Source organism: Lissotriton vulgaris, chromosome 12 (assembly GCF_964263255.1).
Source record: "Lissotriton vulgaris chromosome 12, aLisVul1.2, whole genome shotgun sequence".
Lineage (NCBI taxonomy): Eukaryota > Metazoa > Chordata > Amphibia > Caudata > Salamandridae > Lissotriton > Lissotriton vulgaris.
In genome coordinates this window covers 529,155,286-529,175,835 of record NC_141700.1, presented here as the reverse complement: position 1 = coordinate 529,175,835, position 20,550 = coordinate 529,155,286, and the positions used below count along the sequence as shown (strand labels likewise).

Sequence of the window (20,550 nt, the reverse complement as noted above, 5' to 3'; positions counted from 1 at the left end):
TCCAAGAGAGTTTTTGAATCTGTTATTAATGCGTTGGTCTCAATTTCCTTTTTTAAGGTCTCTATTTCCTCTAGTTCTTTGATTGATATCCTGTGTGCGGTCTCAATGGTTAGCACCATGAGATCTCTGCTACACTTGGTTTCAATACCACTGAAGCCTTTTTTATACACCGGATCGTCCGTAAAAACTACTGGAATATTACGGATCACCAGGCCCGCTGGGATCGTACCAGACCGAAGGTGTTGCAGTAAAAAATGACCATGCAGGTCTGTCCGGATTTGTTTTTTGCGCAAACGAGTCAGTTTATCAGACTCGTTTTGGGTGCTAGCTGTGAGGCTGAGAGCCGCAGAAGCGAACACCGGAGGATCCCTAATTAAGTCCCGAATATGTTCTTCGCTAAAAGCTAATGTGTCACTTTCAGCCATCTCATTCAGGTGAAACAAAAACACAAAACGAACATAGACAGAGTGAGTGATATAAGTTCAAGAAATGTGAAAAGAAGATGTTCTCCAACCCAGTACCCACACACGTGTGCCTCCACAATAGGCAAATCACAACTGCTAACAACTACTACCCTGTGGTAGATTTTCTACCTGTCAGGACCTCGCGAGCTGGTGCCCGCTCAACAATCAGAATCAAAAAGGGCCTTGACTCTTTCCTCAGAAATGACTGAGTCCAACTAGACTAAATAAACAACAAGGGCGCCAATATCTGGAATATAATTTCAACATCAAAAAATTGCGGAAACCGTTGCTTTGATTGAAGCAAAAACAACTTGTTAACCATTAACGGTTTTATTCCTGGTTATAACATGATCATTTTTATATATTAGCACATTATTTGTCGTGCTTGGGAAATACAACATACAAAATGCAAAACTGTTTAAATATACAATATATACAAAAGATATACAATTTCAAGCATACTTCCATTCATTCATACACAATCCATACAAAACAGTGAAAACTAGAACAGAAAAATGGAACAAAAAAATGTGAAGAGTTCGTCCAACCATCGGTTGATAAGTAAGTCCTAAATATTACTTTTCATATTTTGGCGATTTGTTATAGTTTGTACTTTTAACGAGCATTCTCGTTGGGCCAAATCAGATGCAAAACAAGATTAGGGGTAACCAGACGTTGGACAAAAAGGTGGTCGACGCGTTTCAAACCCCTATCATTAGGGCGGGGTTCTCCTCAGGACCGGAATGGTTCTGAAAAAATAAAGATTGCTGAGTTTAGCGAGTGTTCCTAGAACATAGAGTCTGGCCTCCTGCTGCTGATTGAAACTCTGGCAGGGGAGGCCTGGACAAAAGGTTTCCTGTCACAGGGAGGTGTTACACCACCCCAGACAGGAGAAAGTGGATTGGGGCAGGGAGGGCTGAATGAAATTAGACACTGCCTGGGGCACACAAGGTGTCCCATGCAAAGTCCAGTTCAAACCAGTGCTGGGTCACTCCAGCCACAGCTCTGGCATGAAACTGGACAAAGGGAAAGGGGTGTAACCACCCCCTTCCTGGGTCCCACCCATAGGAGGGACCTAGCAGGAGATCCAGCCCCTTGATTTGGAATAAAGGTCGGAGCTGTGCCATGAAACATTAGATCATCCTGACTGAAACTTTGATACAAAACTCTGGACCCTTCGACATCCTACTCGACGTAGAAGACTGATGAATCTCCCTTGTGGTCAAGGAGTGACCACCCTGCACAAGCAGGCATCATCAGCGCTCAAAGGTTTTCTTTGCCGTTGCTCCCGCCGGAGCTCGAACAACAGAGACCGACAAGACCTGGACTCCCAGACTTCCAACAGCCCGATCCACAGTCCCAGCAAAGTTGAGACCCATGGAGGTGACGTGAGACGTGGGACCGGCCATCTTGGAAAGCCAGCGAAGTGCTTCCTGTGCAGCTCCCGAGGCACCCTCGATGCTGTGCATTGGGGATTGAGAAGCCACAGCCCGAGCTACTTTTGCACCAAAGATCACCTCTCCACACTCATCGAGTGCTGCGTGGGGCCCTTTTGCATTTTTCCTGCTCGAAGCGTTGTCCGGTCACTTGCCCGTTGGCTAGTGGCCTCTGTGACAAAGATCCTTCAAATTTACACTGCTGGTCTGGTTTCTCCAGACTGGCCCTCACTCCCCTGAAAAGGAGCAGCCGATCAGACCTTGCTGGTCCGATCCAGAAGCCATCTCCGATTCCTGCGTGGGTTGCATTTGCCAAGGCCTGTTGACTCTGATTCGAGAACCGACACCGCCAACAGCGAGAGCCTTTGTGGGACAGTCCGTGTCCACCTCCTGGTCATCGTCGATCCTTCCTGGTCCACGTGGCAGCGGAGACAAACTTCACGACATCACCTGATCGCAACCCGATATCGCCTGGTTCCTTCCTGGTTTCATCCTGGTCACTGGCTAGTGACCCAGACTCTGTCCCCTCTGCTTTCAGGTACTCTACATCTTTGATCCACCCTTGGATCTAACCGGACTCTTCTCTCCTGGCCGCCTGCAGCATCTTTTCCTTCAGGCTCCATAGAACTCCACGATGAAACCCGACGCACTTTGACACCTATGCACCCGCTTCCTGTGGGTGAGGTAACAAGAGTACTCCGGTGCTCCTGTAGTGGTTTACACCTCTAGTGTCCTAGTTTTAAGTGGTTAAGTTCTAGTCCAGTCGGAAGTCTCCTAAAACAGTAACTTTCTAACTTTTACGCACCATTGACTTCTATTGGTGCACACGGTTGCCTATAGACACTGCACCCGTATCCTGTGGGCCTCCCCCGACCTAACCTTCATTAGTCCAGTGTAGCCCCAGCGATTCTCAAGGCCCTAGGCCTTACCATTGTTCGTGACGTGGTTCTTATACCACTATTTTAGTATATGGTTTGAGTGGCCACCCGGCCTATCCATATTTGTGCAACATTTGTATGTTATATGAAGTTCTTTGTTTAACGCTTGTGCTTCTGCACTCATAAAGAGTACAAGGGATTATTCTAGTAATAAATACATATATTTTATAATATATAACTTGTGTGGTGTCCTTTCATTTGATGTTAAAAGGATTGCATATGGTAAAACAGCTGGCCTCACATGCCCTCTTGAGTTTAGCATAAAACTGCTTTTGTCCATGCTACCAATAGGATAGCTGGTCTATAAGGTTGACTTACAACCAATCACCATAAGGGTCGTTTGGACTGGTGCAAGGTGCTCACTAGAATAGTGATCATCATATACCAGGTCAACTTCTCACACACTCATAGTTCAACCCCCGCTCTCCAACCATTGCTGCTGATGCACCCCTTAAAAATGTGATCCCTGGATCCCATTCAGTGACCCCTATCCATGCCCTGCTCTAATCCCCACTCCATACCACACACCAATCCCTGCCCTAACCCCACACCAACTCAATTGGGTGAGTACCTCCACTTACTTTTTTCCCAAATAAAGCACTGGTTGCAGCCATGTTGAGCATTGCTGTTCGAGCATGTTTGGGCCGAGAAAAAGATAGGCGGATGATGGATTTTTTCTTTGTGGGCTGAAGCTCTGGGAGACACCAACAACACATCACTAGCTCTTTAGGTTTGTACAGAAAGACTAGGACATGAAGGGAAATTCCCCATTTAGGGCCAAAACCACCAGTTCGTCCAAAAGATCTCTGATCCTCGAACAGGAGAACATCACTAATGGATGGATCGAGCTTGCGATTAGGGAAGAAAATTGCTCCTTTTCCTCTGACTACTTTGATAGGGTTATTTTTTTGTTTTGTTTTAAAAGGCACATTTTAATTTAAACAAATGCACTAGGGTAAAACTTAGTGGTTGGGAACACTTTTTGTGTAATGGCTTTAGAGGAAAAAGTGGAGGGGAGATGGCAATGAAGCCATGGAGGAAGCAGCTTCGCGAAGCTTGAAATTAATACTGACTTTTTGAGGATGCTAGACACACCATTACGCCCTGTCCTGGAAGTCTCTTTGACTCTCAAATGATCTTTCCATTTTTTTTTTTGTAACATTGTTTTTATTGCAGTACCAAAGCATTGTGTATACATTACAGCGATAAATATTATGTCAATGCAGTGTTGTGATATATATTTGTCTGAGTGACACCATTACACAGCCTGTATGCCCACATCCAGAAGGCCGGGCGGCGACGGTGATATATCCATCTTCTGCATTTTCTCCCAATTCACTTTGGCTGAAACATTAGGATAACGTGGTCCGCTTTTAAATTTTCACCCCACCCCCTCCCCCTATCAACAACCCCCCCCAAACTCCCAAGAACCCCCCCGTGGCTGCGCTATAGTGGAGTACTAGAGAATGTAAGTTCCGGTGTGTGCGAGGAGGAATGTACCATTCGCTAAGAGTGTGCTCCCGGTGTGCTAGTGGAGTCATCCATATCAGAGTCTGTGTTTTCGCCCTCCTCCTCTCCAGTGCCATCTCGGAGTGCCTGCACTAGTGTCTCCCACGCTGTCGCCCTTTCTAATGCCTTCTCGTCTGCAGCCCATCTAGCTAGTTGGTATCGCAAGGTGCTTTAGCTCGCCGCCCACTTTAGACATTCATTGTACCATCGCTTGTATGTGGGCCCCCTGTTAGATTTCCAATTCCTAGTGATTTCCCTCTTCACTAATATCAACCCCATATCAATAAACTTACTGGTCGTCTTATTTTTGGGCGTGTGAGGAAACCAGTGCAGCACTCCTACCGCTTTGGTATATTGCAACTCCCTGTCCGTGGCGTTGTTCAGTGCCTCTCCGATCTCTCGACAATAATCCCTCAGTTGGGGGCAATCCCATAACATGTGACCCAGATCCGCCTCCATCGTATTGCATCTAGGGCAGGCCGCCTGTTCTACTCCAAAGTATTGCTTCAGTTTCCCTGGTGTAAGGTATGCCCTATGAAGAATGTAAAAGTGTATAAGTTGAAATCTGGCGTTTCTCGTGCTCTTCCTCGCCCTCCGCAGCAGCTGACCCCAGGTGGTGTCGGGGATCTCCATTTGGAGGTCCAGTTCCCATTTAGGTTTCAGGGCAGTGAGTGGCTGCAGGGTTTCTCGCAGCATTCGGGAATATAGGCAGGTCACCGCCTTAAAAGTTCCTGCCGCCATCATCGTGTATTGGCAGGCCATAGAAGTGGTAGGTTCCTGCAGCCCCTCGCCCCAATTCTCCTGCATGGCTCCGATCACTGGCGCATGTAACAGATAATCCCCCCTGGGTAAATCGAACCGGTCTTGCAGAGTCCGGAACGGAAGCAATACCCCGTCCTCATAGAGGTCGCCCAGCATCTGCAGGCCAGCATCTTCCCAACCCTGCAGTCTCGACCAATCCCCGCCATGAGGTAGGGCCGTGATCATTCCCAGCGGAATCTCCGGTGCATACATTCGCCGAATTCCCGCTCTTCGACGTGCACGGTTCCAGCAGAGTCTAAATGTCTGCTCCTCTACAGACAAGTCTCTGACGAGAAATCTTTGGTGAAGGGTAATGTACGCGAGCACATGGCGTGGGGTACCCTCGTCTCTACTTTGCTCTGGACCTCGGTAGACCCTCGCAATCTCCTGGGTAAAGGATTGCAGCTGTGCTGCCAAATAATAGCACTCAAAATCAGGCACTGCCATACCTCCTTCATCCTTGGGCCGTAAGAGGGTGTCTAGCGCTATCCGTCGCCTGCCCGTACCCCATAGAAACGCTATTACTAGCGATCTTAAGCGACGGAAGATGGAACTCGGTATCCATACCGGTAGGGTACGGAAGTAGTATAGCAGCCTTGGAAGAGCTATCATCTTCAGCAAGGAGACGCGACCCGTCATCGAGAGTGGCCCAGAAGTCCATGCTCCCCTTCAGTGCATTAATGCAACGGGTAATATTTATATCCAACATATCCGCTGCCGTATGAAACACATAAACACCTAAATAATGTAGGCAGTGAGGCTCCCATCTGAGCTCCTGAGTGGTGAGAGGGCGCGGCTCTCCCTGTCGCAACGGGAATAAGCAGGATTTGGCCCAGTTGACCTTTAGGCCCGACAATCTCCCGAAAAGTTCAAGGAGTCGCCTCGCCCCCTCTAATTCCCCATCCGCGTTAGCCAAACACATCAGAAGGCCGTCCGCGTATAGTTGAATTTTGACAAAAACTGTTTTCTCTCGCTCGCCCTATAATTGTGATTTGTTTCTGTGAACTGTTCATTTTGCTGATTTTTGTTCATGACAATTTTTGTCCATGTATAGAATGTGAATGTTTTTCCTTAAATGTTTAGTATTGTTTTTTTGCACTGTATATACGCACAAATCACCTTTTGAATCGTATATGGCTAGATATGAGGTTGATGGCGATCCCATGTCTGTTGTTGTAAAACAATGAAGATAATTGTCGCTAACTAAGGTATGACTCAAAGACATAAATCATTGTCGGGGTAAACTAATAAACTGTTGTTTATCCACAATTAAGTGTTGTTTAACTCACAGTTTGGAGGCATAGGTAAAAATTCTTTTTTTCACTGATCTGGCTTCAGCCGCAAACGCTTCCATCGCCAACGCGAACAGGAGGGGGGACAGCGAACATCCCTGTCTGGTGCCACGGCGCACCTGATATTGACCCGAGATAAGCGAGCCCACTCGGACTCTCGCCGTGGCCGCCGTGTACAACACTTTGGTCCAACTGATGTAGCCTTCACCCAGCCCAAAATGCCTCATCACTCCATATAGATAGTCCCACTCCAGTCTGTCGAACGCTTTCTCAATATCTATAGAGAACACCAGGGGTGCCGTCGCCTCCGACAACTGAGCGCCCAGCAGTCGAGTTAGCCTACGAATGTTGTTCGTGGTGTTCCGTGTAGGGATAAAACCCGATTGATCTTTATGAATCAGGCCCGTCATGTGGGTCAGCAATCTATTGGCTAAGATTTTACTCAGAATCGAAATTTGCCTAGCTTATGTAACGGTAAGTTTCAATTCTATTAAGGACACGGAGGCTAGGATTATGCTATATCTTCCTTCGCTTTATTAACATAAAGACTCCACAGCAGCTTAGGAAAATATATATAACAGTGAACAAAAAATGCTTTAATGTCTAAAGCATTTGACGGAACGTTTAACAGCTCAAACAACAACTCCCAAGAGTCTCTTATATATTGCCAGTCCATAGTCCTTCCACTCTGTCCATCACCGCTATAAAACCGGCCTTCTCTTCCTCTTCCTCCTCTTTCTTCGTGCAGATCACGCATACACCTCATTGATCCTGCTTAGCACCCTCGTTGCCTGTCGAAAAAAAAGGGGGACAGCGTAAGCGAGGTGGCCCAGGAATGCAACAATAAGGCGAGGAGCATTTAGTGACCATCACATTACAGACAATGTAAAGGAAAACGCTTTACTTACTGCCATACGGGTGGGTAGAGAAACCACTGTGTAGCCTGGGTGGGATAATCCTCGCCTCCGTGTCCTTAATAGAATTGAAACTTACCGTTACATAAGCTAGGCAAATTTCGATTCTATGTCAGGACCGGAGGCTTCAGATTATGCTAGTTCAAAGCTTACTTACCACCAACCGGGCCAAATCCACCACAGGCTTAAAATAAAACCTCCTAAAGGTGGAATCCGAGGACCAATCCGCAGCTCGCATTAGATCCTCCAAGCGAGCACCCACTGAAAACGCCTTAGAGGCCATGGCTCCTCTGGCAGAGTGTGCTCCAAAAAGAGTCGTATTGATGCCCGCTTCTTGCATGACCCAACGCACCCACCGAGCAATAGTGGGGGAGGAGACAGCTTTGTGTGGCTTCCGCAGGGCAATCAACAACTGACGTTCGCCCGGGGGGCGTAATTCCAAGGTCAGGTCTTCATATGCTTTGAGGCATTGCACAACACACAACTTAGGAGTGTCTAGAAAAGCTGGATATGAAATGGAAGGCGACGACGTTTTGGTGCGTCGGCCCACGGTAAAAGTAACCCCATCCGGGGAAAAAATGCGTGCAGATATATCCAGCGCGCGCACGTCAGATACGCGTCTACAAGAAACCAAACATAACAACATGGCCAACTTTGCTGAGAGTTCCTTCAGTGACAAGTAGGAATTGGCCGGCCAGGACAGGAACAGGTTGAGAACCAAATTGACGTCCCAAAGGACGGAGTACCTGGGTTCAGGGGGCAAGGCGAGGCGAATAGCCCGCAGAAGCCGACAAACAAAAGGATGCTCCCCTACCGGGTGGCCATCAATGTTATCATGGCCTGCCGAAATTGCCGATCGAATCGCATTGATCGTTCTGTAGGCCAAGCCCTTGTCGGCAAGATGAGCCAGGAAATTCAGCACGGGAACGAGGCCCGCGACCAAGGGATCCAAATCCCTTCGTAGACACCAACGCCTCCACTTAAGCCAAGCGGATCTGTAGCGCTTCGTCGTACTATCGGCCCATGCTTTGGAGAGCAAGTGCACAGCCGACCCCGAAAGGCCTGGGAGCGACCAGCGTCTCCCGAGAGCCTCCATGCCATGAGGCGGAGAGAGCTCTGCGTGATGAGAGGATGCGGTTCCCGATCCGGATTTGTCAGGAGCAGAGGAAACAGGGGGAGTAGGATTGGAAAATCCCAAGAAAGTTCCAGAAGAACCGGAAACCATACTTGAGACCTCCAGAGCGGTGTAACCAACACCAACTCCGCTCCTTGGCGGCGTATTTGGGCCGCCGTCCGCACTATCATGGAGAACGGGGGGAACGCAAACGGTTTCTCCCGACTCCAGTCCTGGAGAAAGGCGTCCGTGGCTTCCGCCAGAGGGTCCGGCCTCCAACTGAAAAAACGCGGCAGCTGATGATCGAGACGGGACGCAAACAGGTCCACCGAGAAGGGACCCCAGATATTTTGTAACCACCGGAAGACCTCCGGATCCAGTTTCCACTGACTGGCTGAGGTGCCTGGAGTGCCAATCCGCTACTTGATTGGCTTAACCCGGGAGGTACTCCGCTGTCACCGGAACGTGGCGCGACAGGCAGTAGTCCCAGAAGTCCTTCGCCAAATCCGCCAGCGCGTGGGAACGAGGACCCCCTAGATGGTTCACATATCGATCCGCTGAAATATTGTCCATTCTCAGTAGAACATAGGCTTTGACCGAATCCTTGGTCCAACAACGGACTGCGAAGGAGCCCGCCAGGAGCTCCAAACAGTTGATATGCAACCGTTGTTCTTCTGAAGACCAGGCGTCGCCGGTGGAGAAATCCCCGCACCGGGCGCCCCAGCCCGACCTGCTGGCATCGGACTCTATGACTAGGTCCGGGGCCGATCCGAAGATCGCCCGACCATTCCACGCCTCCATGTGAGACAGCCACCAAGACATTTCCTCCTTCACTTCGTCCGTGAGAGGAACCCACTGATCGTAGGTCATCCCGCGTCGTAGATGCTGAGCCATGAGACGCTGGAGCGCCCTGTAATGCAGGGGCCCTGGAAAAATCGCCTGGATGGAGGACGACAGAAGCCCTACCACCTTGGCGATATGGCGCAAAGAAGCGCGATCTTTGGAGATTGTCTGCCGAAGCAGGTGACGTATTTTCGCGACCTTCCGAACCGGCAGGCTCAAGACCGCCTGCACCGAGTCCACCACGAAACCCAGGAAAGTAATCCTCTGAGTGGGAACCAAAACCGATTTGGAGCCGTTGATCACGAACCCCAGTTTCTGAAGAAGGTGCACGGCCTGCCGGAGCTGGCCCGCCAACACCTCCGGGCACTGCCCCATGAAGAGGATGTCGTCCAAGTACACCAACATCCGAACCCCTTGACTCCTGAGAAAGTCCACCACCGGGTGGAGCACCTTCGTAAAGCACCAGGGGGCCGATGACAGACCGAACGGGAGTGCGGTGAACTCGAACACACTGTCGTTCCATAGAAACTGTAGGAAACGACGATGCGGCGGGTGGATGGGGACGACCAAATAGGCGTCCTTGAGATCCAGTCTCACCATCCAATCCCGAGGGAGGAGGACGTCTCGAAGGAGGTGGATTCCCTCCATCTTGAAATGTCGATAGATCAACCACCCGTTGAACTCCTTGAGATTGATCACAGGCCTCTTGCCTAAGCATGGGCGAATTTTGCGAATATCGCGTTCGCGAATTTTGCGGATTTGCGAACTCGCAATCCGCAAAATCCGCGAATTCTCGCGAATTTGCGGATTTTTTTTTTTGTGTTCGGGCGGGTTTCTGCCAGTTCGCGAGGGTTTTGTACAATTTCGCAAAACGCGAACTTACCTGTCGGGTCGCAAGTTTCGCGAACTTGTTGTTTCTACGTGTCCAGCCTGTTTGGGACACTCTTCTTCATCACTGCCACTCTCTGTCACCACTGCCACTCTCTGACTACTCATGCCACCCTCTGGCCCACCCATGCCACCCTCTGTTTCATCACAGCACCCTCTGGTTGTCCAGTCAGTGTACATTATTGTGGCAAAGCAAGCACACCTTCCCTGCCTCAAGTGACCTGAATTAATTTGGGGCTGATTAATGTGTCACAGAATATTTTTTTAGCTGGCACCTGCTTCCTTAGTGCTTCCTGATTAGTGATCTTTTGCACTTGCTAAGTGCTTTCATTGTTGCAAAATTAGTTACAACACCTGCCCTGCCCCAACTGACAATAATGAATTAGGGGCTGATTAATGGATTTGAACTTCCAGCCTGGCTCCTGCTTGTCTCCCCTAGCTGTAATTCAGGACCTTTGTGGCATATGTGTAACTATTCTGAGGTTCAGAGCAGGGTCACATAATAGTTGCAACTGGCAACTGAACTCTGGAGGGGCCCCTCAGGAAGCACTACAGGAAATGGCTACTAATGATGAGCCTGAACTTTTGAACCTGGTAAGTAGTTTCAGTTTTGCTAAGATCGTATTTCTGCAATTTTGCGCTTATTCGCGGGGCGCGAAGTTGTACCGGGAAGCCGCGAACTCACGCGAACAGTGCGAGCAAGCCATAAAATCCGCTGCTCGCGGATTTGCGGATTTTGCGGGAGATTCGCGAATCTCGCGGATTGCTAATTTACCGAAAATCCGCAAAATCCGCGAGCGAAACGGATTTTCCGCCCATGCTTACTCTTGCCCCCATCTGTCTTGTCCACTAAGAAGACATTGCTGAGGAAACCGTTGGGATGGCGCGTTGATTGGTGGATGGCCCCTTTGCGGAGCAGTTCCGAGACCTCTTCATCTATCAACCGCGCGTCGGACTGTGAGAACACCATTGGACGTGGGGGTACCGCTTGTGTGGGTTGGTCGTAGAACTCTATGTGGAACCCACGTACGGTTTGCAAGACCCAAGCGTCGGCAGTGAGCAACTCCCACTCCCCGTAAAAGGTTGCCAACCTCCCCCCCAATTGGAACTTGATCTAAACAAAGTACACTCACCGGAGGCATTTCCTTGTCCAGAATTCTTCCTGAACCCTCTGCCGCCGAAGCGTTGCCCCCTGGTGGGGTAGAAGTTATTAAAGTTCGCTGAGGTCTGGTACTGGCCTCTGCCGGAGCCTTGTCCCTTATTACTGGCTTGCTGGCCACGGCCGGTCGCGCGGCCCCTACCGCGACCGGCCCCACCGGAGAAACGTTGATGAAACACCCATTTGATGCTGGACTGCGCCTTGTCCAGCGACGTGAACGTGTTCACGAACTTGCCCAGCTCCCTGATAAAGGGCTCGCCGAAGAGGCCTCCCTGGGCCACTGCACCCGCCTCCGACGAGGCCAGATCCCCCAACTTCGGGTCCAATTTAATCAAAAGGGAACGCCGCCGTTCCGTAGATAGGGCGCAATTGGCGTTGCCTAGGAATACAATAACCCTTTGGGCCCAATTGGAAAGCACCTCCGGGGAAATAACGATGCCATTAGCCTTCGCCTCCTCCGCCATGTCGAGGATCTTCGTGGCAGGCCCCACTGCATCCAGCAGCTTGTCCTGGCAGGACCGCCAGGACCGATCAATACCTTTCCGTGGATCTTTCATAAACTTCGCCAAGAAGGTGGCCATTTTGGTATCTAACTCGGGAGTCATGGCCACCTTACCCTCCAAAGTTGGCCGAGGGCACTCTCCACGTAGGCAACCCCTTGCCTCCTTCACACAGGGGAAGCGGGGGCTGTCGAGACGTCCCCCGAAGCACCAGGGTCCGCCAAGGGGGCAGGGGGCACAGCCGTTGCCTTCGCCAAAAAAGCGTCCCGGAGACGCTCAAACGCGCCCCTGTCCACTCCTTGGGCCTCCGAGGACGGGCCCTCCCTGCATGGCTTTTTCGGTGCGGGCGGCAAACCGCCAGATGTCCCGGGGAGTTCGGGCCCCGGAGGAACATGCGCTGACGCAAGCTTCGCGCATTCCTCCACAATGCGGGCGGAGAGGCGGTCCTCCATAGGCCCTACCACCTCCGTCACGCAGCGGTAAATGGAGCTATCCACCGCCTGGTAGAATTCGTCGTCCTGCAGGTAGGAATAGGGTTCTTCCTCGTATTCTCCTTCCATCCTGAAGCACAGGAGTAACTCTAAAGGCACCCAGGGGGGTGTTAATCGAGATATTCCTCGAGTATGGGCAGACCAGCGGACTGCAATCACTTTGCGGGCCAACGGACGTGGCAGGTAGGGTTGCACCGACCCCCCAGCGCGCGGACTCTCCTCGCCGGGACCGAGTCACCGTACCCCTCAAGCGCGCCAAGCCACACACAAACCAGAAGGTGCACAAATGCGCCCGAAGGCGTTTCACGCGGTCGGTGCCGCAATACAGACCCCAGCGGGGCGTCAGAAGTAGGGATTACAGACCCGGCACACCAGGTGTCAGAGGGGTACGCGAGGGCTGGCTCCTGCGCAGGCCGACTCCTCAACGCGGCTCCTGTGACTGCGGAGGCGCGCCGAAGAGCCGGCGAGACGTGTGGCCGCCCCCTAGCGGTTTTCTTAGTCACCGCACACCAAAGGGAAAGAAAGATCGCGTAGGAACGGAGAACGTTCCTGCGACCGGGGACTCTGAAATGGAAAACACCAAGGGGCGAGTCCCCAACGAACGTACATACAATACAACCAGTAAATCTCACACACAGAAAAACATGAAAAGCACTTATCTGGCTGCGGGAGCAGCGAAGAAAGAGGAGGAAGAGGAAGAGAAGGCCGGCTTTATAGCGGTGATGGACAGAGTGGAAGGACTATGGACTGGCAATATATAAGAGACTCTTGGGAGTTGTTGTTTGAGCTGTTAAACGTTCCGTCAAATGCTTTAGACATTAAAGCATTTTTTGTTCACTGTTATATATATTTTCCTAAGCTGCTGTGGAGTCTTTATGTTAATAAAGCGAAGGAAGATATAGCATAATCTGAAGCCTCCGGTCCTGACATAGAATCTTATAATCTGTTGTCAACATGGACAGTGGGCGATACGAGGAGAGGTCACTGCTCACCCTACCAGGTTTTAACAGAGGGACCATAAGAGCCTCACACATAGATTGAGGCAGTCTCCCTCTCGATTTCGCTTCATTATAAACCGACTGCAACTGTGGGGCTAAGAACTCCAGATATTTACTATAGAACTCTATTGGCAGACCGTCTAGCCCCGGGGTTTTATTCCGAGCCATCTGCTTCACCGCACTCCCTATTTCTCCTATCGTAATGTTGCGGCCCAGTTCCTCTGCCTCTGCTTGTTCCAACTGTGGTAGCTGTAGCCCCCCGAGAAAGGCTTCCAGCTCCTCCTCTCCGCCTACCGGCCGGCTCTCATGGAGTCCTTCGTAGTACGTCCTAAACCTATCCATGATCCCAGCTTGGGTGTGGCAAAGCCCGCCCCCTTCCACCTCGATGGACAAGATTGGACTACCGCGCCTAATCGGGTTGGCAAGCCAGGCCTGCATTGTCCCCGCCTTATCGCCCTCCGCATGCGCCTTGGTCAGATAAACCTTGTGATCAAAGCTCCGCAGTCGCTCCAACTCCACTGCCACTGCTTCCTTGGCTTTACCAACCTCTTCCTGAAGCTCAGGATGATTCGGGCGCTCACGTTCTAATTTTCGCAGCCCCCGTTCTGCACGTTCGAGATCATCCAACAATGTCTTACGAGCACCCGCAGTGGCCCCAATGTAATGTCCTCGGACCACTACGTTAAAGGCATCCCACTCCGTTGCCCTGGTGGACGCGGTGCCACTGTTCTCCTCAAAATAACGAGTCACTCGCTCACCCAGGGCCTCCCTAAATACTAAATCATCTAGGGTATCCGGTCGCAATCGCCAAGTCGGAACGCATGAGACATCAACCATCCAATTCAGGGACAACAATAGGGGGTTGTGATCAGACAATGTGCGAGCCAGGTATTCCGCACTTCCCACTGCCGGGAGTATGGGAGAAGAGCACAAGAACACATCCAGCCTGACATGTAGGTCGTGTATACTAGAATGAAATGAGTAATCCCTCGTAGTGGGGTGTAATGTTCTCCAAGCATCTCCCAAATCCCAACTCTCCTGCCAGTCAAATCAACGCTTTGCTAGTCTATGCACTGGTGAGGAATGTAATGGTGGGTGAGACCTATCCAATGTGGTGTCTGCTATTGAATTAAAATCCCCTCCCATGATTATTGGGCCCGTCAAGTAGCTTGCCAGCTTGCCCGAGAGCTTCGTCAGAAAGGCGGGTAGATCTACGTTTGGAGCATACACGCTACACAACGACACAACTCGTCCCCTGAGTCTCCCTTCCACAGCTACGAATCTGCCCTCCGGATCTATCATCTGTTCGGTGACCTGAAAGGGAACCCCAGCTCGTATCCATATCATGGCGCCCCTTGCAAAGGCCGAGTACGTTGTATTGAACAGCTGTCCCCTCCATCTTCTCTGTAGCGCCACTCCCTCCTGCTTCGTGAGGTGCGTCTCCTGGAGAAATGCTATGTGTACCCCCCTGCGTGTTAGGTAGGCATGGATCTTGTGTCTACACACCATGGTATGCAGACCATGCACGTTCCAGGTCACACATTTTAAAGCCCCCGTATTAGCCATTGCCCCCTGCATTCCCGAACACAACAACAACAGTTTTCATCCATGCGCATATGCCAACACAATTCTGACTCCCCCACCCTCTCCCAACAACTGATCCCCAAGCCCCGCCAACCCCAACCTGAGTCTCCCAAACTACTCTTGGTTCCCACCCCCCCAGGACTGGCCCTGTCTCGACCAGATTAGAACCCATCCAAACTATTGCAACTAGGTAAACCCCCCTCAAATATGCGCACTATAACTCGCAGTCTCCACTGCGATGACCTTAGAGGCCAGTAGGGCGCGGTCTGATTCCGAAGGAGTTCATTACATAAGGTTGACCCCACGTATCCCGCCCCGCAATCCCCCCATGATCACTCACGAGTCTCCATGTTTCTGCCTAACAACTCATGGCATCTACGGGCATGGCACCATCGTTACCAGTCCACCAATCCGTTCTCCAAATTACTTCCCTCTGGCTTCAACGATCTCTCCTGACATTTGTGGTGTCACAATAGGGCCTCTGGCGCCACCAAGTTCCGAAAGGTCCGTTTCTGACCCCGTAACCTGTTCCTCAGAGTCTAAGCCTTTTCCGGACTGGCTCCGTACCGTCCCTGAGAGATCCACCACCGCTTGCAGAGCGGCCCTCCGTTCCTCCTCCGTCTGTGACACTGTTGGTTTCCCAGACCTGTGCCGACGTTTCCGAATACGCTGCGACTTTCTGGTCGGCTGTTTCCGTTGCGCTTCTTCCGCCCTGAATCTGGCCCCATCCGTCCCGGCTTTATAAGTGTCCCACCATGCCCAAGCGTCCGCCGACGTGGTGAAGAAGAGCGTTCTATCATCCACCTCTATTCTGAGTTTCGCTGGGAAAAGGAGGGAATATTTAATGCCCTCCACATGAAGTTCTCGTTTAATCGAGAGGAAGCTAGCTCTGAGTTTCTGTGTCTCGAATGTATAATCCGGGAACATGGTAACCTTGTTGTTGCCAACCTGGAAGGGGCCTACCTCCCTGGCTCTCTATAGTAACCAGTCCCGGTCCTTGTAAAGCAGAAGTTTGATCACCACAGGGCGAGGGGGCAGGCCAGGGGCCGGCGGCCGGGCCGGGACTCTGTGGGCTCGTTCCAGCAAAAAGAAGGTGGAGAGCCCCTCTGGTGTCACTTCAGTACGGAGCCACTGATTAAGGCAGCCTACCCTATCATCGCCCTCCGTTTTTTCCGGAAGGCCCACCAGGCGGACGTTGTTGTGCCTACTCCGGTTTTCAGCGTCCTCCGCCCGCCTCTCCAGTGCCTTTATTCGGTCCAGAGCATCTTCCATCCGGCCTTCCATAGATTTGTACGCTGGAGCCAGTTCCTGCAGGGTTATCTCCGCGCTCTTGACCCTATCTTTAAGTTTATCATGCTCGGCTTTCAGGAGCCCCAGGCCTGTCGCTACCTGGGCAATGTCCTGTTGCAGGGTGTCGTTCGTGGCTGAGATAGCCTCTAGAATGCGGTCTTGCATATGTTGGAGATTAGTGTGGCCTTGATCCGCTCCGTCCATCGTTTCAGATCCAGCCGCTCCGTCCCCCTTCCCCTTTGTCTTCCCCATCTTGGTGTGGTCGAGTCAGGGGCAAGATGAATCCCAACTATCGGCGCCAGCAGCCGTCGGCCTCGGCAGCCCGATTGTCCGCAATGTTCGGCCTACTTCCAATCTCCGGTCAACCTTCCAGTAGTTCAGGACCATTCGTTCCGGATAGTTCCCCAGGGTAGCAAAGGCTGTAAATCTGGGTTGAGCTTAGGGCACAGAGTACTGTGCAGGCCACTCTTACGGGGTGGGTCAGCCCCCTCCAGTCGGAGCGGTGGCGATGGGGCCTCCGTCACCTCGGCTTGCACAGAAAGGCTGTAATGGCCGATTCACGGGGTTGCCGCCATTTTAGGTCCGCTCTGAAGAAATTTCCCCACTCCACCGTCGTAGTTTCACCAAGGCGGGAAGGAGGGTCGCTTGAGCCACCTCACATAACCGACGTCGATCTTCCGTTCCAGCAATCACCGCTGGTACAAGAGCTCTAGAGGTGCAGATCAGCAGGTCTCCTTTGTTCTCTGCGTCACCAGCTCAGGCCTCGGGCCGCCATCTTAGATCGAGGCTCTTCCGTTCCGCCGGTACTTTCCAATTTCGATTTTCTTGGAGATTAACGGCAGGTGACTGCGGACCCAGGGCGCCGATGTCTCCGTGATGCCTTCAGCCAATAAATTGTTCGATTTCCGTTGGAATTCGTGCGTTTTAACAGGATTTTATCCGGGATCGGGCGCAGAGCTCCGGGCTCACGCTGCCTACCTCCTCGGCATCCAAGCCACGCCCCTCTCACATGATCTTTCCATTATGTGTTATCTCATCAGTAGATTGAGATTGCCAGTAGGTTGCAGTGTACCCATAAAGTTGAGCATGGGAAAGGCATAGATCGGAAAGAGACATGTTAGTGATAGATTCCTTACCTTAGAATATCCCCATGCGTCAGACTGGATCCGAAACCTTTTTTTGTCAGCTGTACACATGCGCGTCGGAAGGTGGTGTCATGCGGCTCCGCGTCCGTCGCTGGCGTTGTAGGTGCCGAGATGACGTCACAGAGACTACTTAGGCGCCACCCATGTGTGCTGACGTCAGTTCTTAAGGTAAGGAATCAATGACTAACTAATGTCTCTTACAGATATATCGTTACATAAGTAGTAACTTGTGCGACAATTCACATCTTAAGACATGATAGAGAACCACGATTGCACGTAATTAGCTTTTTCATTATTTGTGATTTCTAGTTGATCCTTAACCTAGTACTGTACCCCCTTTAAACAGATGCATTTCATTTAATTTAAGGTTGTGCACTCCTCATGCATACAGTGTGAAGACGAGGGTATACAACCAAACCTGGGAACCAGAGACCAAGAAATATTTAGGCACATTTTAAAGGAATTTTAGACCTAGGAGCTAAAGATCCATATTTCAGTTCCTTCCTGAACTTCAAGATGTTAGGCTGAGATCTTAGGTGGTTGGGCAGAGAATTCCTCCTTTTCGCAGCAGAGTAATGAAAACTTCTTCTTCCCCAATGTGCTCTTTTTATTCTAGGGACAAGGACTTTCCTAGCATTGATAGACCGTAGAGCATGAGAAGGAGAATACCATTTAAAAATAAATGTCTTGCATGAAGCGAGGGCCAACCTGGTGCTGGACCTTATAGAGCCAACATAAGGCCTTAAACTTTATTCGTGCCTTGATGGGCAGCCAATGCAGTTCCTTAATGGTTGGAGAGGCTGACCAGAATTTTGGAAGGTTCACCAGTAATCTGGCCGCCGCATTTTGAAGTATCTGTAACTTATTTAGAAGGCGAGTTTGAGAGCCTACATTTAAGGCATTGCAGTAGGCTATTTCAGAAATGACCAGAGCCAAGATGACTTTCTGAAATGCAACTATGCTGTACGAAGTTGTACCCTGTCACAGTATTACATAAAGACCATTCTGTTATTTTTTCTTTCCAAAAGGCTGGAAAATTGATGAAAAAATGATGGGCGTGCTTACAAAGTGTCTTCCATCTTTATGCAATCTGCAAGAGATCAAGTGAGTACATTGCTCATATCACATATATTTTATCCACGGCAGAAGTGATGTGCTTCACACTGCTGTACTTCACATCACCCAGTAATTATCAGGGCATGACAATCTCATGACTTCATTGACATGTTACAATTGCTCAGGTTTTTGGGAATCCCTCTTGTTTCATTACTATGACTCTTGTAAGTATGCAAACAGTTTTCTTTAACCCTAATTAGGAGAGGCCCAGTTAATTGCAGTATGTGAGGTAGTTCCTGTTACTATCATAATACCGTAATTATAAGTTTTGCTGCTAACCCTGCTGTCCACATGTTTTTACCCGATAAATTGTGGCAGATCACACCTGCCATTATTTTACACAACAACGGTCCCTAGAAAGGTTCAAAGTAGGAAACCAAAGGAATGAATATAGACTCAGTCAGTACTATATTAAGCGGACTTGTACAACCGGACAGAGGTCAAGTATTTACTTATAAACAGATAGACAATTGTTTAAACATTAATGCATAAAGTGGGACACAAGCCTGTGTCCTATTTAACCAAACAGGAACAATAAAAAAAAAAAACAACAGGGGGCTCAAGCAACGCTCATGGTTTGTTGCAAAGGAACAATAAACATTTTCAAAGAACAAATCGCGCTGAACACCTTTACAGTATTAAAAATGAAGAATTTAGAACACATAAGGTGTTTTTAAATTGTCGACTGCGTTTTGATCCATTTAGGAATTATAAGGATCATCATCAGGGCAGGGAGTGTTATGCCTGTACAGTAGAGCATTATTGACCGGAGAACGGAGGTTTTTTTTTTTTTGGTTTTTTTTTTGTCCTCATTTGCCTGTACCTCTTGCCCGCAGACTATATAGCCAACCACCTGTTCGTGCGACTCGGGATAGAACGCACTCACAATCTCCACCTCTTTGGGGAACATTCTGGCGGGAGACCAAATCTGGGTTTACTGAGGTATTTTGTGACGAGTGACGACCAGCCATACCCGACACAGACTCCATCAAGGTAGGGACTACCACGAGGTCCTTTTCTTGTCTAACGGAACCGCCACAGTGGACTCTGAAGTTTGGAGGCATAATCATAGGACCGGGGGAAAAAAAAAAACCCCGGTACTCTAACACCAAGAAGATAACAGATTCCAAAAAGAGAGGTTTTGTCTGCTGCAAGATCTAGCCAGGTCTACCTTTGATGTTTCAATTAAAGATGATAGCCAGCTGGCATGTGTTGGCGCCTTTGAGTCAACCCAAAATTTACATATCTGACGTCTGGCGAGTAAAATTGCATAAAACAGTAACTGCCTTGCTGTACCAGTCACATTATCAGCCATTCCAGAAATTATCAGTGTTAATGAACAGGTTAAGGATACTTTAAGTATCGAGCCCAGTGTATCCAGGACTTCCGCCCAGAAAGTCTTGATTAGTGGGCAGTCCATAAACATGTGAACGTCTGATGCGCCCTGAAGACTGCACTTATTACAACATTTACCAGCTTGAAACTTTGCCAGCTTTTGTGGTGACCAATAGGCTCGGTGTAGTGTGAAGAGGTGGTTTCGCCTCAACCATGCCGGTTTGACAGTTTTATATAAAAGAGTGAATGATTTTATCCACCAATCTTCTCCCTGAAGGACCATATCCTCCGCCCATATTTCGTCAGGAAGGTCGAAGTCTCCGTCCACCTCCTCCGCAATTGCCCAGTACCAATGTGCCACTTCTTTGCTTCCCTGTGGTTTCTCCACCAGTTGTTGTTCTAACATGCTACACCTCCCCACCAAGGCGTTCTTTTTGAAGAGCTCTCTAGACCAGCTTACTAGTTGCATGTATTTAAACCTTGATAGCCCTGGGCCTACCTTTTCAAGCAGATTATCCCATGATATTAATGCCCCACCAGCTAACAAGTCTCCCCATCTCGTGATCCCCCCTTCTCTTAATGGCGTCGAGAGGTTGTCACCCAAACACGATGGGAGCCCCGGGGAACCCCACATTGGAGCCCAATTTGAATAGTAGGCCAGCCTTGTTGACCTCTTAATCCTTGTCTAGGCTCTGGCTAACGATTGCAAGACCTTCAACCTCACCTTCTTGAA

The 20,550-nt window shown here is 50.0% G+C and overlaps 1 protein-coding gene across 6 annotated transcripts in view; it reads left to right on the top strand.

The window, feature by feature from the left end:
• The window catches only part of LRRC71 (leucine rich repeat containing 71), a 669,208-nt gene that overhangs the window by 245,961 nt on the left and 402,697 nt on the right, over positions 1–20,550 (top strand). For all 6 annotated transcript variants that reach the window (XM_086945316.1, XM_086945315.1, XM_086945313.1 and 3 more), the window contains one exon: positions 18,395–18,470. In XM_086945316.1, coding sequence (XP_086801442.1) covers positions 18,395–18,470 — 76 coding nt within the window. The remainder of the gene's footprint in view (positions 1–18,394; positions 18,471–20,550) is intronic.